At 40.0% G+C, this 12,638-nt stretch overlaps 1 protein-coding gene across 10 annotated transcripts in view; it reads left to right on the top strand.

Annotated features, from left to right (window-relative positions):
- Positions 1 to 12,638, top strand: part of ANKRD44 (ankyrin repeat domain 44) — a 324,230-nt gene that overhangs the window by 199,303 nt on the left and 112,289 nt on the right. For all 10 annotated transcript variants that reach the window (XM_019428337.2, XM_019428342.2, XM_019428339.2 and 7 more), the window contains exon 10: positions 5,546 to 5,660. In XM_019428337.2, coding sequence (XP_019283882.1) covers positions 5,546 to 5,660 — 115 coding nt within the window. The remainder of the gene's footprint in view (positions 1 to 5,545; positions 5,661 to 12,638) is intronic.

Raw genomic sequence — 12,638 nt, forward strand, 5'->3', positions numbered from 1 at the left:
GGCCTGAAATGATGAAGATATGGTGGCAATAATACATAGCCCATTATATATAATGATACAGCTAATGTTCATTAAGTGTTCATACTGCCAGGTGCTTGAGTAAGCACTCCACATAAATCCTTTCAACCACCCCATGAGAAAGAGGTGCTGTTGTCATCCACATTTCAAAGATGGGGAAACTGAGGCATGGAGGTTGTCACTTCTGTCCGGATACATGGCAGGTTTGTTGAGGAACAGGGATTGGAACACAGCCAGTCTAACATCAGAGACCAAACTCTCAAGCACTACACTTACAAATGCATCTCTGGATGCACGGTGGCATATATTTTTTTAATTTTTTTTTTTAATTTTTTTTTAACGTTTTATTTATTTTTGAGACAGAGAGAGACAGAGCATGAACGGGGGAGGGGCAGAGAGAGAGGGAGACACAGAATCAGAAGCAGGCTCCAGGCTCTGAGCCATCAGCCCAGAGCCCGACGCGGGGCTCGAACTCACGGACCGCGAGATCGTGACCTGAGCCGAAGTCGGACGCCCAACCGACTGAGCCACCCAGGCGCCCCAAATTTTTTAATGTTTATTTATTTTTGAAGGAAAGAGAGACAGAGCATGAGTAGGGGAGGGGCAGAGAGAGAGGGAGACACAGAATCTGAAATGGGCTCCAGGCTTTGAGCTGTCAGCGGCAGAGCCCGACGCAGGGCTCGAACTCACAAACCATGAGATCATGACCTGAGCTGAAGTTGGTCGCTTAACCAACTGAGCCACCCAGGTGCCCCGCACAGTGGCATATTTAAAAAAAATTTTTTTAACTTGAATTATTTATTCTAAGAGTCACATATCTGGAGTAGAGTCGTCCCTGTGGAAGGATGATTTGCCATTCTCTTCTGTCAGCTGACAATTCTTTGCATTCATTACACATCTGAGAACTGTGAGTTCTTCCATCTGACATTTTCAAAAATGCCCTTAGGGAGAAGAATAGGAAGCTCTTTTCTTTCCTTCTGTTTGCTGGCTTCCTTCTGGGAAGAATCCAGAGGCTCACACCCCCGGACCTGGTGTCTGTCCTACAGAATGGGTCACTGCACAACCGGACTCGGAATGCTGGTCCCACGTGGGGACATCAGTTGGCTCCCTAAACCAACTGAGCATACTCCTGAGGAACATTCTTTGTGTTTATTTATTTGTTTTGTTACATCACCCTGGTGTTTGGACTTTGTACGGCATTTCTCTACTTCCCTGACTATTCTCTAGTCAAGAGTTATTAGTTCTTCATAACTTTGTTTTTCCAGGATCATTCAGCATTGGTGAGACAGTTGTGAAAAAAGAACAAAAAGAGAAACAAACAGAAAACACACACACACACACACACACACACACACACACACACACACACCCCTCTTTTATTTTTATGGGTGGTAGCGGACTACCTCTGAGGTTCAATCACGTTGTTTGTTGTCTGAAGGTATGTTGCCCCAGCCACTGTGTGACACTGTGTGATACCGGGACGCATGTGATCCAGCCATTTGCACTAGGCAGCTGCCTCAGACGCTGTGCAGCAGGTTACAAGAGTTCAAATGTGATGTTTGCTTCATGGAAGCTTTAAAAATAGAGTTTAAAAAGGAAGAGTCAAGTGATAGGTTAGGATGATTCATTGTGAGATTTTTGACCTTTTGGCTCACAATACTTTTGAGGCAATTTAATAAGATGACCATTCTTTTTATTTATGCAGGAAAAACTAACTTCAGAGGAAAGTTTAGATAATGCTGCATAAATTATCCTTTCTGACATGCTTGGCATACTTCTAAATTCACGGATGTTTATTTTCCTCACTAATTATCAGTAATCAATTACCAGCATTTAACTTGCAACCATCAAATGAATTGTAAAGGTATTTAATTTACAATCCAGGCAAATCTTAAAGATTTTCAGGTGAAAATGGAAAGGTTTGGGGAGTAACTATAAAATAGAAATTCATGGGGCACCTGGGTGGCTCAGTCGGTTGAGCGGCTGACTTCGGCTCAGGTCACGATCTCGCGGTACGTGAGTTCAAGCCCCGCGTCGGGCTCTGTGCTGACAGCTCGGAGCCTGGAGCCTGTTTCGGATTCTGTGTCTCCCTCTCTCTGACCCTCCCCCGTTCATGCTCTGTCTCTCTCTGTCTCAAAAATAAATAAACGTTAAAAAAAAAATTAAAAAAAAAATAGAAATTCATTCATCTAGAGGTCCTACTTTAATATAAAACATATTTCTGAATAACAAATACAATCTTTATTTTTCCACTAGTTAAGATGTTTTTCTGAAATATATTTTAAATGACAACAAATGCATATGTGGAAAGTAATTAAATATATGTTTATAGTTTTAAATTGACTTATAAAATGGTAGTAACAACAGGAAGAAATTTATCAACTCAGCCCCTTACCTTTTCCAATATTTTTCACTCTTTTCTTTCCCTACCCAATATTGGACATATTTGGGGCTAATAAACACGGAGGCTGTAACACTTCTTAAGAAAGGTTTGGTGCCTCTTGGCTGGGAAGGACATGGAGTGATGCAGTATTTGTCCAGAGCAAAGGTTTCTCTGGAGTCTGGGAATCTGCCTCTCTCATCTCCCTGGATCAGCTCTGGGGGCTGGTGCGGGGGGGGGGAATCTTTCAGGCAACCACTGCAGGCAGTTCTTAGATACATGGGCCCTGGATTGCTCTGAGGTATCTGTGGAGACAGTATTGCAAATAGTTTCACGTGTGTCAGTTTATTGTCAGGATATGGGGAAAACCTTTCTAACCTCAATGCAAAATCTAAATAGTATAATAGAAAAGTCATGAATTCCAAAAATTCAGACTAAAAAACAAAGAAAAATGAAAATCTAGGGTGAAAATATTTGTAATACGTATTACTGGTAAATGGTGAATCTCCTACATATTTTAAGAGTCCTTGAAAATCAAGGAATAAAAAAAACTATACACGTATACACACACACTTAGAAAAATGGTCAAAAGCCATGAATAAATAGTTCATGGAAAAAAATAGTCTTCAGTATAGGAAAAGATGCTCAACTTTCTTATTATGAGAAATGCAAATGAAGACTATACTGAGATAGTACTTCCCTCCATCACATGGCAGGTATTCAAAGGCTTGATTAGGCTGTGGGGAAAAGGCACTCTCATACATGGTTCATGTGAACAGTAAAATGGCACAGCACCTGAAGGAAGAAATATGGCAAAATTGAACAAAACTACACAGTTCTTTCTTTGGCCGAGAAACTCCCTTTCTAGGAATTTACCCTGAAGATTCACCCCACAAATAGGAAACAACATATGCATGAGTTTATTCACTGCAGCATTCCTGATAATAGCAAAATGATATTTACTACCTAAATGCCCACCCTACCAGGATAAGAAAACAATAAGGCTGTATAAAAATGAGGAAGACCTCCAAGAAGTGATTTGTAAAAGTATATTTAGGAGGTTTTCAGGGCATATTGTTAAGTTTTAAAAAAGCAAGGTATAAAGAATCTGTGTGTTTATTTTTGCCAAGAGAAACAAAGAAAGCATAAACCAAAACTAATGGAAATGATTAGTGCAGGATGTGGTTGAGAATGAAGTGGAAGGGATGGAAATCAGAGTGCGGCTTTTAAAGAATATAATTTTGACCTTTGAATGTTTTACATGTTGGTAAAATTAAATCAAAAGCTGGTAAAATTTTCGAAAACAGACAGAATCCAATGAACTATGTATCAAGTTGATAATATAAGCATCCACAATAAAGAATTCAGGTAACTTTTGAACAAAGTACTCCCTGTTTATGTTAAAATCCTCGCAGGAAACTTTGTTGGGAAATAGGATATTTGCACAGTCTTGAAGTACCACCCACAAATTGCTTGTTAATTACAAAGGGGAAAAGACATTTTGCGGTGGAGAGTTCTGGTGGGTGTCACCTTAACCAAGTAACCAAGCCCCCCATTTTTTTATTGTGTTAAAATATATATAACATAAAAATCTACCATTTTAACTATTGTTAACTGTTAAGTTCAGTGGTGCTAACTACATTCACATTTTGTGTAACCAACACCACTGTCCATTTCTAGAACTTTTTCATCTTTCCAAACTGAAACTGTGCGCATCGCATAATCAAAATTTGCATCATCTAGTTGAATATCCTGACCTTATATGTGTGCTGTGGGATGCAATGGGAAGTGCACATCAACTCTCGGGTGTTCTTGCCAAAAATTCAGCCTGAATCTAATCGAGGAAATAATCAGACAACTCCAGAATGCAGGATATTCCACACAATTCCTGGCTTGGCCTCCAAAGATATCAATGACATAGGAGATGAGTGAATGAATGAATGGCAGGAGGATTGTTTTAGATTAAAGGAAACTAGAGGGACAGGATGACAAAATGGTAGCAGAATCTTTTATTGGATCCTGGACTTAAAAATAATAACAGCTATAATATGCATTTTGAGGACAACTGGAGAAATTGGAATATGTTGTATGTTACATAAGATTGTGATATCAACATTAAATTTCTTAAGTGTACTAACAGAATTGTAGTTGTGTAGGAGAATGTCTTTGTTCTCAGGAGTGAAATGTTACGATGTCTAACTTATTTTAAAATGGTTCCTCAAATAAATGAATAGATAGACTGACTGTATTTACATATATATTTATGAAAAGGGGAGAAAAAGAAAGAAATGTAGTAAAACAAAAAGCTGGGGGAAAAGAAGACAAAATAAAATAAATGAAAATACTGTATTATTAAAGGGACTATTGGTGATTAATGTGATAGTTTTTATAAATGTAGACATTTTCATTCCATAGTTTATGCATTTATTCATTTTACTCATCATGTTTTAAACCAAGTACTCAAACTACATAAAATATTTTCCTTAACTGTCTATTCTCTTTGGTTCATATGCTTTAATATAAAGTTTTTATAAAAGTTTTATAAAGTTTTAATGTAAAGTTTTTAATCCAGCAGGTAAAAGTAAAATGGAATGTATCTTCAGAATTACATTTTATGGAATTTGATTACACTGTTCCTTCAAAGCAGGAATTCAGTTGTTAAGTTTTTAGATCTTTAGATTTTTTTTTGTTTATTTTTGAAAGTCAGAGAGACAGAGCGTAAGTGGGGGAGAGACAGAGAAAGAGGGAGACACAGAATCTAAAGCAGGCTCCAGGCTCCAAGCTGTCAGCACAGAGCCCGACACAGGGCTTGAACCCATGAACTGTGAGATCATGACCTGAGCCGAAGTCGGACGCTCAACTGACTGAGCCACCCAGGTGCCCCTGGATTTTAGATCTTTAAATAAGACAATATGGAAAGACTCTTCCAGAGCATTTCTAATAGACTTCCCTCTACGTAGATTTAATAACACTACTACTTTAGATGGTGACCTGATCCCTGTAAAGACATTCTTGTACTTCAGAATAGAGATGTATACAGAGGGGAAAAGAAATCAACATTTGGACAACAGGAGTGACTAGCACAGAATGTAGTGTCTGAATCAACCTGAATCCTTATGTTATCCTGTTTTAAAACATCTCTTTCAGGTGGTGAAATTGACTGTGTGGATAAGGATGGCAACACTCCTCTCCATGTGGCTGCAAGATACGGTCACGAGCTTTTGATTAACACCTTAATAACCAGCGGAGCTGACACAGCCAAGTAGGTTACTGCAAAAGGGATTCTGCCATGCAGTAGATCATTTCCATTTATCTAGGTTAAGGCAGATCTGTACCATTGTGCTAAATACAAATTAAATTTAAACTGAATTAAGGGACTTTAAATGATGGATGCAAGGAAGAGCCAATTTTATTTTCAGCTACATCAGTGGTTTTAACCAAGAGGACTTGAACTCTATTCCTAACTCTACTTTCTAATATTCTGTTCTTTCCAATGTTTATTGTTAGTTAAGCAGAAAGCTAAAACATAATTGGACAAATTCAAATTTTATTCAGGCTGATTGCTTGGTTTTAATGATATAATTATGGGGTACAGTTGAGTCAATCTGCTACATTGGGAAGGGGGACCTGACTTCATTTTACATTTCAATTCAACAAGAATATACAAAGCAGCTGTATAAGTCTGTCACAATGTGGGGTGTGATGGGAAATTTCAGAAATAAGTCACCTGGTTGGTACCTTCAAGGAGCTCATAATTTTGTTGGAGGCCCAAGGGCCTCTTAAGACAAAGAACCATGCAAGATAGTATATAATAAAGTTATATGAAGCAGGACGTAAGTGGCAAAATGTTTGGTGCAGACAATATATACCATAGAATGTAGCCATGAAGGAGAGAGTTCAAAGGTGGCCCAAGTTTTCAGAAAAGACTTTAAGCAGAAGGTGAGTTTTAGGTAGGCTTTGAAGGATGACAATGATTTGGGTAGAGCAGAAGGCAGCAGACATCCTGAGCAGGGAGGAAAGCAGGAACGAGAGTCACAAGAGTACAGTTCCACGATTCTCTGCCCTGAAGTTGTATCATGTTGCAAGGGAGCCCAGGTTTTCACGGGCACTACCTAGCTCCAATCCAAGCTACCTTGCGTATGAACTGTGTGACCTTGAGCCATTGCTTAAGGCAATGTCTTAAGTCTCTGTGCTTTGGTTTCCTCGTTTCAAAAATAGAAGTAATAATAGTACTTGCCCATGGGCTTGTTATGAGGATTAAAGGACATAATTATTAGTAAATCTCTCTGCTATAGGTTAATATCTGTATGAGTTACATAAATATATCTGCTAACATTATCAAACAAGATAATCCATGTTAAAAGCTCTTTGAAGAGTGCCTAGCACATAGGAAGCTATCAGTAACTGTTTTTTGTTTTATTACTTAATGATATGTAGTAGAACCAAATTAAAGAGAGTTTTAAATGACTGAATGAAGAGTATAGCTTTGATCACAGAGACTGTGGGAAAGAAAAACTAGATGTTCAGGAAAACGATATAAGGACAGTGTAACGTAAGGAATTCCATTTTATCTGCCAAGTGTTGTGCAACAGAATTGAAAATCTTGCTTGAGGATGAGCTGAAATTTAAATAGTCCATGGAAGGCATCAGTGGGTTCCAGAGACCTTCTGGGACCCCAGTCCAGTGGTGGGAATAAGATCCAGAGCAGATGACTACGGTATTGTGAGGTTTGCACCATGCTATGGGAATAGGCAGGGAGACGCTGACTCTGTGGGTTTCACAAAAGAGGGGGCATTTCAGCAAAAGGAAGGATGGATAGGTGTTTGCCAGGAGAACAAAACTGTGTGAGGTTAAAAGATAGAGGGAAAGCAAGAAAGGCCATTCCAGGGAGAGGGAACAGTATTTACAAAAGCACAAGCATGTGCATGTGTTGAAAGCAGATTCCATGCTTGGCTTATCTGAGGTGTGTGGAGGAATGGAAAGAAATTAGGTGCAAAGGCAGGAAGAGCCACATCTTGAAGGACCTTGCATGTCCCACTAAGGAGTTGGATTCTGTTCTGAGGCATTCGGAAACTGTTAAAGAAGTCTAAGTAGATGTAGGGACGTTTGTGTCTAATGATCCCATTTGTATGTGAGGAAGATCACTCTGACAATAGCCCGGACGTGCAAGAGGTGGTCCAGACCAGAAACATGTGGCAGTCTCTTGCAAATGTCCAGGGAGGAAAAGACGAGGGCTTGGGCTCAGGACGAGGCTGCGGGGGGTGGAAAGAGAGGGGCATGCTGACAAATAGTAAGAGCAGTGGGCTGTCTCCTTTCAGAATAAAGGACCTTTTTGACTGGGATATTGCAAGCTGAAAGAAACAGTTCAGTCTTGTGGAAAGAGTGCTCTTACCAGATTCTGAGTCCTGAACCAGATCATGGCTCCCCAAAGCCAGAGACTGTAAATGCTCAGTGTTCATTAAGCAGAAGTAGACTATCTAGACACATGCACTTCACCTGTGATATGTTAATATTTTCAGTGGTACTTTTATTTCAACTTAGGGTTACTTGGGGAGTTTTAACCAAACAACCATGATTTTCTGATTTTCTTTCAGATTTGGATCCACATGAGGGATAAACGGGGCCCACTACTTATTTAAAATTTCCCAAAATACATTTACTCAATAAGCATAAAGTTCATTTCTGGGTAATGATTTTGACTTCACTTTATGCAAACACACACCATGTGGCTAAAGTGCCTTAGAGATGGCATTGTTGTTCAAGTAGCCTTTCCTTCCATTGACTGTGCTGTGTCCTGGGGATGCCACTGAGGCAAACATTGTCCCAGCTTCAAAGAGCCACATCTGCTTTTGTCACAGAATATCTGGGGATAAGAATGCTCCCTGCAGTGGGGGGGCCTGGGTGGCTCAGTTGGTTAAGCATCTGACTCTTGGCTTCAGCTCAGGTCATGATCTCACGGTTCCTAAGTTCAAGCGCTGCATCGGGCTCTGTGCTAACAGTGCAGAGCCTGCTTGAGATTCTCTCTCTCTCCCTCTCTGTCTGCCCCAGCCCCACTTGGGCTGTCTCTGCCTCTCTCAAAAGAAATAAACTTAAAAAAACAACAAAACAAAACCAGAAGGCCTCCTGCAGCACTGTGGTTCATTAGGCTGCAATCATGTGTGTTGTGGTGTGTGTGTGTGTGTGTGTGTGTGTGTAGTGCATGGGGAGAGAAATCACTTGAGGGGGAATATCAAAATGAGGTGTGAGGTGGGGGTAGTGTTGGAGAAGATTAACTTTGCTAAAGGCCTCCGGAAAATCATTGCATGATCTCTGGGCTCCTTGTAGATCTATGTAGAGTAGCTTATTAAAGAGGAGGAAAGTAGGACTTTGCTTCTATAAATAAGAAAACAAACAAATCGTATTTATGAAAATTAACCTATCCTCACTCACAAACAATATGACCAAATGTATTTTAAAAGATCTCCATATGACAAATGCTATGGTCCTTACTTTCTTATGAATTTATTGGAACCTCATTCTAGGGCCAAATGAATGTTTTTGGTATTCTTTTTCCTTGTCTGAACGTCAAGTCAGAGCACTTCTGCAACTTGACTCAGTGCTCACGCAACTTTATGTGGTGTCAAAGCCCTTTGGTTTTTCTTCTTTAAGTTTTTTAGGTTTGGGGCACTTTTCTCTGGGATTTTAATTTGTCTTCCACCTTACTGATTATGCTCTCACGTGTTTTTCTGCCTCAACCGCAGCAAAATTAGGGGTATTACAGTTACACAGGTAACTGGTTCCAACATCTGTTCATTCACTAAATGTTTGTTGAAGGTCTGTGAAGTATAACCCCCTGTGTCCGTTTCTGGGGTTACAGAATTCCCTGCCCTCAAGGAATTTATAATTCCACTGGGGGCAAGAAATAAACAAGCAGTTACAATCATGCATGCAAAGTGTGATGCCAGAATAATCGCTGGGTGCTGCTGGATACAGAACATATGTGGGACATGGCAGGGCTGGGGGTGGGGTTTCCGGAAGGAGCAATGGTTACTGAAGATTGCAAGGTGTATAGTGATGAGTTAGGTCATGGGAGTCTGCAGATCTTAAGTGTAGACAAATTGTTTTTATTATAGTGTTACTTGAATATGTATAAACGTAAGACTAGATAGAAACTCCTTAAGCTTTTGACTCTATTTTATCAATAAATCCAAAAAAAAATTACAAAACACATGCAAACAGCACTCAACTTTAACAGGCTTACAGTAGTAGCAAACATTCATGAGTGCTTACTCATGCTAAGTGCCACTCTGAGGAGGAATTACCTTCAATTACCACAACAACTCCATGGAGTAAGTGATATATTATTGCCATCTTATAGGTGAAGTGAATGAGGCACAGAGAGGTTCAGTTACTTGCCCACGGTCACAGAGCTTGTGAGGGGCTGGAAATGAGACTCTGTGCATCTGGATCTGGAGGTGAGGCTCCTCAGCAAGAAGCTTGCTCCCTCTCTATGTAGTGGACGATGTGATAGTGCACAATTTGCCAAAATTCAATCACCATTTCCATGGAGTTGTCCTGGTGGCCAAGGTGCTGACTCTTTAGAGGTCAGTACATGCTGTGGGAGTAGAGGTTTTGCAGTGGCTTCAAACGCAATAGAGGGACCGTGGGCTCGTCACACAACACAAAGGCCAACTACTGCCAAATTCGGTACATATAGAAGGCTCAGCATACTGCATTATCACTGGCCCTTCCCAGGTCCAGACATCATTTGTCTATTAAGTCCACCTTTCTTCTGTTCTTATTGGCCCCTGCCAATCACAGTAGTTCCACATGGCAGCACTGTGACCCTGAATACAGACTCGGGCGCTGACATCTGGCGGAGGTCTGTGGTAAGAAGGTGGTTGTTGAGGGAAGCCAAAATATGCTTTTATACCACTTGCTTTAGGTTATCATCAAAAGGAAAAGAGAGTTTAACAATTCCCACGGAGAACTCTTGAAAGCCCAAAGGTATTTCCAGTGGCCTCCAGAGATGCACTAACTGGTTTGAGAAAGGCTACAAGGAGCCAAGGCAGAAGGATGAATTTCAAGAGGGGACCTGCATGTACCAAACAAAGCCTGGGCAGGAATGAGCCTTGGTTCCTCCAGGACAAAGGGATAGAAGTCCACTGAGATTCTAGAATACTGGCTGGTTAAGCAACACCTTGACCCCGAAGGGACCTTGTAAGCCACATTAGAGTGTTTGGTCTTGATTCAAAAGAAACCGCTAAAAGTGTCAGTAGGTTGCAAACAGCAAGAACCAGGCCTCACTGTTGCGAGTTATACCCAAATGCCTATAGCTTAGGGGTGCGTGATAATACTTGGAATGACATAGATAAAATTAATAGGAAACTGATTTTTTGATTTGGGTTGATCAGCTGAGTAAGAATCATAAAATCATTTGAGGATCAAAAACCATCACATGTTTTTATCTCACCTGCTCAGTGGGCAAAACTAAATCAATCCACCTTCCCTAGGGGACTTGTGAGATAATTATCATAAAGAATTTTGAAATGTAGGAAGATAGCAGAAATGCTAGCAGATCACAAGTTATTCTTGGCTTTTATTTATTTATTTTTTAATTTTTTTTTAACATTTATTAATTTTTGAGACAGAGACAGAGCATGAACAGGCGAGGGGCAGAGAGAGAGGGAGACACAGAATCTGAAACAGGCTCCAGGCTCTGAGCTGTCAGCACAGAGCCTGATGCAGGGCTTGAACTCACGGACCGTGAGATCATGACCTGAGCCGAAGTCGGACGCTCAACCGACCAAGCCACCCAGGCGCCCCTATTCTTGGCTTTTAAAGAATTACAAACAGAAAGAAAGGAAGGAAGGAAGGAAGGAAGGAAGGAAGGAAGGAAGGAAGGAAGGAAGGAGGGAAGGAAGGGAGAAAGAATCACAAACCTGATTTTAAGAAAGAAAGAATCACAAACCTGATTTTAAGGAATCATTGCCTGATTACAACTTTAAAACTCATAGACTGCCAATTTTCCAACTAAGCTAATAATAATTTCAAGGGCAATAATACAATACTTGTATGGTAAAGGCTTATCATGGCCAGACCCCTTATTTAGCACTTGGTGTACATTATTAATTAGCCCTTACAATTGTTCTGTGAGATTGACACTATTATTATATTTATTTTCTGGATGAAGGAATCTTATTTATTTTCTGGATGAGGAAACCATTGTGTACCTCCCAAAGATCCAATAGCTAGCAAGTGTCAAAACTAGGACTCAAACCCAAGGTTTCTGATCCCATCACCTTAACCGCAGTGGTTTTTTTAGCATACAGCCAAAGGGAAAGTTCTAGAAAGCACTGGAGGTGGGAAGTGACCGCCGTAGCTCTCTGATGCCAAGGGAAAAGCTTAAAAGAACTTTTATTCTAATCCTGCACAAACCCTCTCCTTACTTCTGATAGGTCCCTACAGTTTATGCTGACCTTATTTGTTCTAAAGTAACTGGGTAGGAGACACAGGTAACAGCTAAATTAGAAATAGCTAATACAGGGGTACCTGGGTGGCTCAGTTGGTTAAGTATCCGATTTCAGCTCAAAGCACGATCTCACAGTTCACAAGTTCGAGCCCCGCATTGGGCTTTGTGCTGACAGCTCAGAGCCTGCTGGTTGCTTTGGGTTCTTTGTCTCCTCTCTCTCTCTCTGTCCCTACCCCTGCTCTCTCTCTGTCCCTCCCCTGCTCTCTCTCTCTCTCAAAAATAAATAAAAACATGAAAAAAAAGAAAAGAAATAGCTAATACAAATGTATCTCATTAATTTTATGACTGGTCAAATAAATGTAGCATTTTAGGTAGAATTGGTCTCCTCTCTCCTGCAATTTATGCATTGTTAAGTTTACGGTTACCTGACATCTTTATTTCTTGATCTTCTTCGATGTATACCTGATGAAGTAAGATGATGCTTCTTATTTGACTAAGGCAGCCAAACCCTAATTTTCCTGCCAAAGGTTTTATGGCCTTTCCTTATAAGTAGTCTTACTTTATAACAGTAAAGGAATAATTTTATTTTGAAATGCATGAATCATTTCTAAAGTGATTCAAAAATTCTGAATTTAATTTTTATTCTCTTTCCAATCTTGGCCTAATATTTGCCAATAATACTTGAGTCTAAATTAATATGTTTTCAAAACTTAATTGAGGTAGTGATTTTTTATTAACTATGGAATAAAAAACATATACCAAATAGAATTTTTGCTAGATCTTTTAGAA

This window comes from Panthera pardus, unplaced genomic scaffold, assembly GCF_024362965.1.
Source record: "Panthera pardus isolate Hobbes unplaced genomic scaffold, ASM2436296v1 HiC_scaffold_10, whole genome shotgun sequence".
NCBI lineage: Eukaryota > Metazoa > Chordata > Mammalia > Carnivora > Felidae > Panthera > Panthera pardus.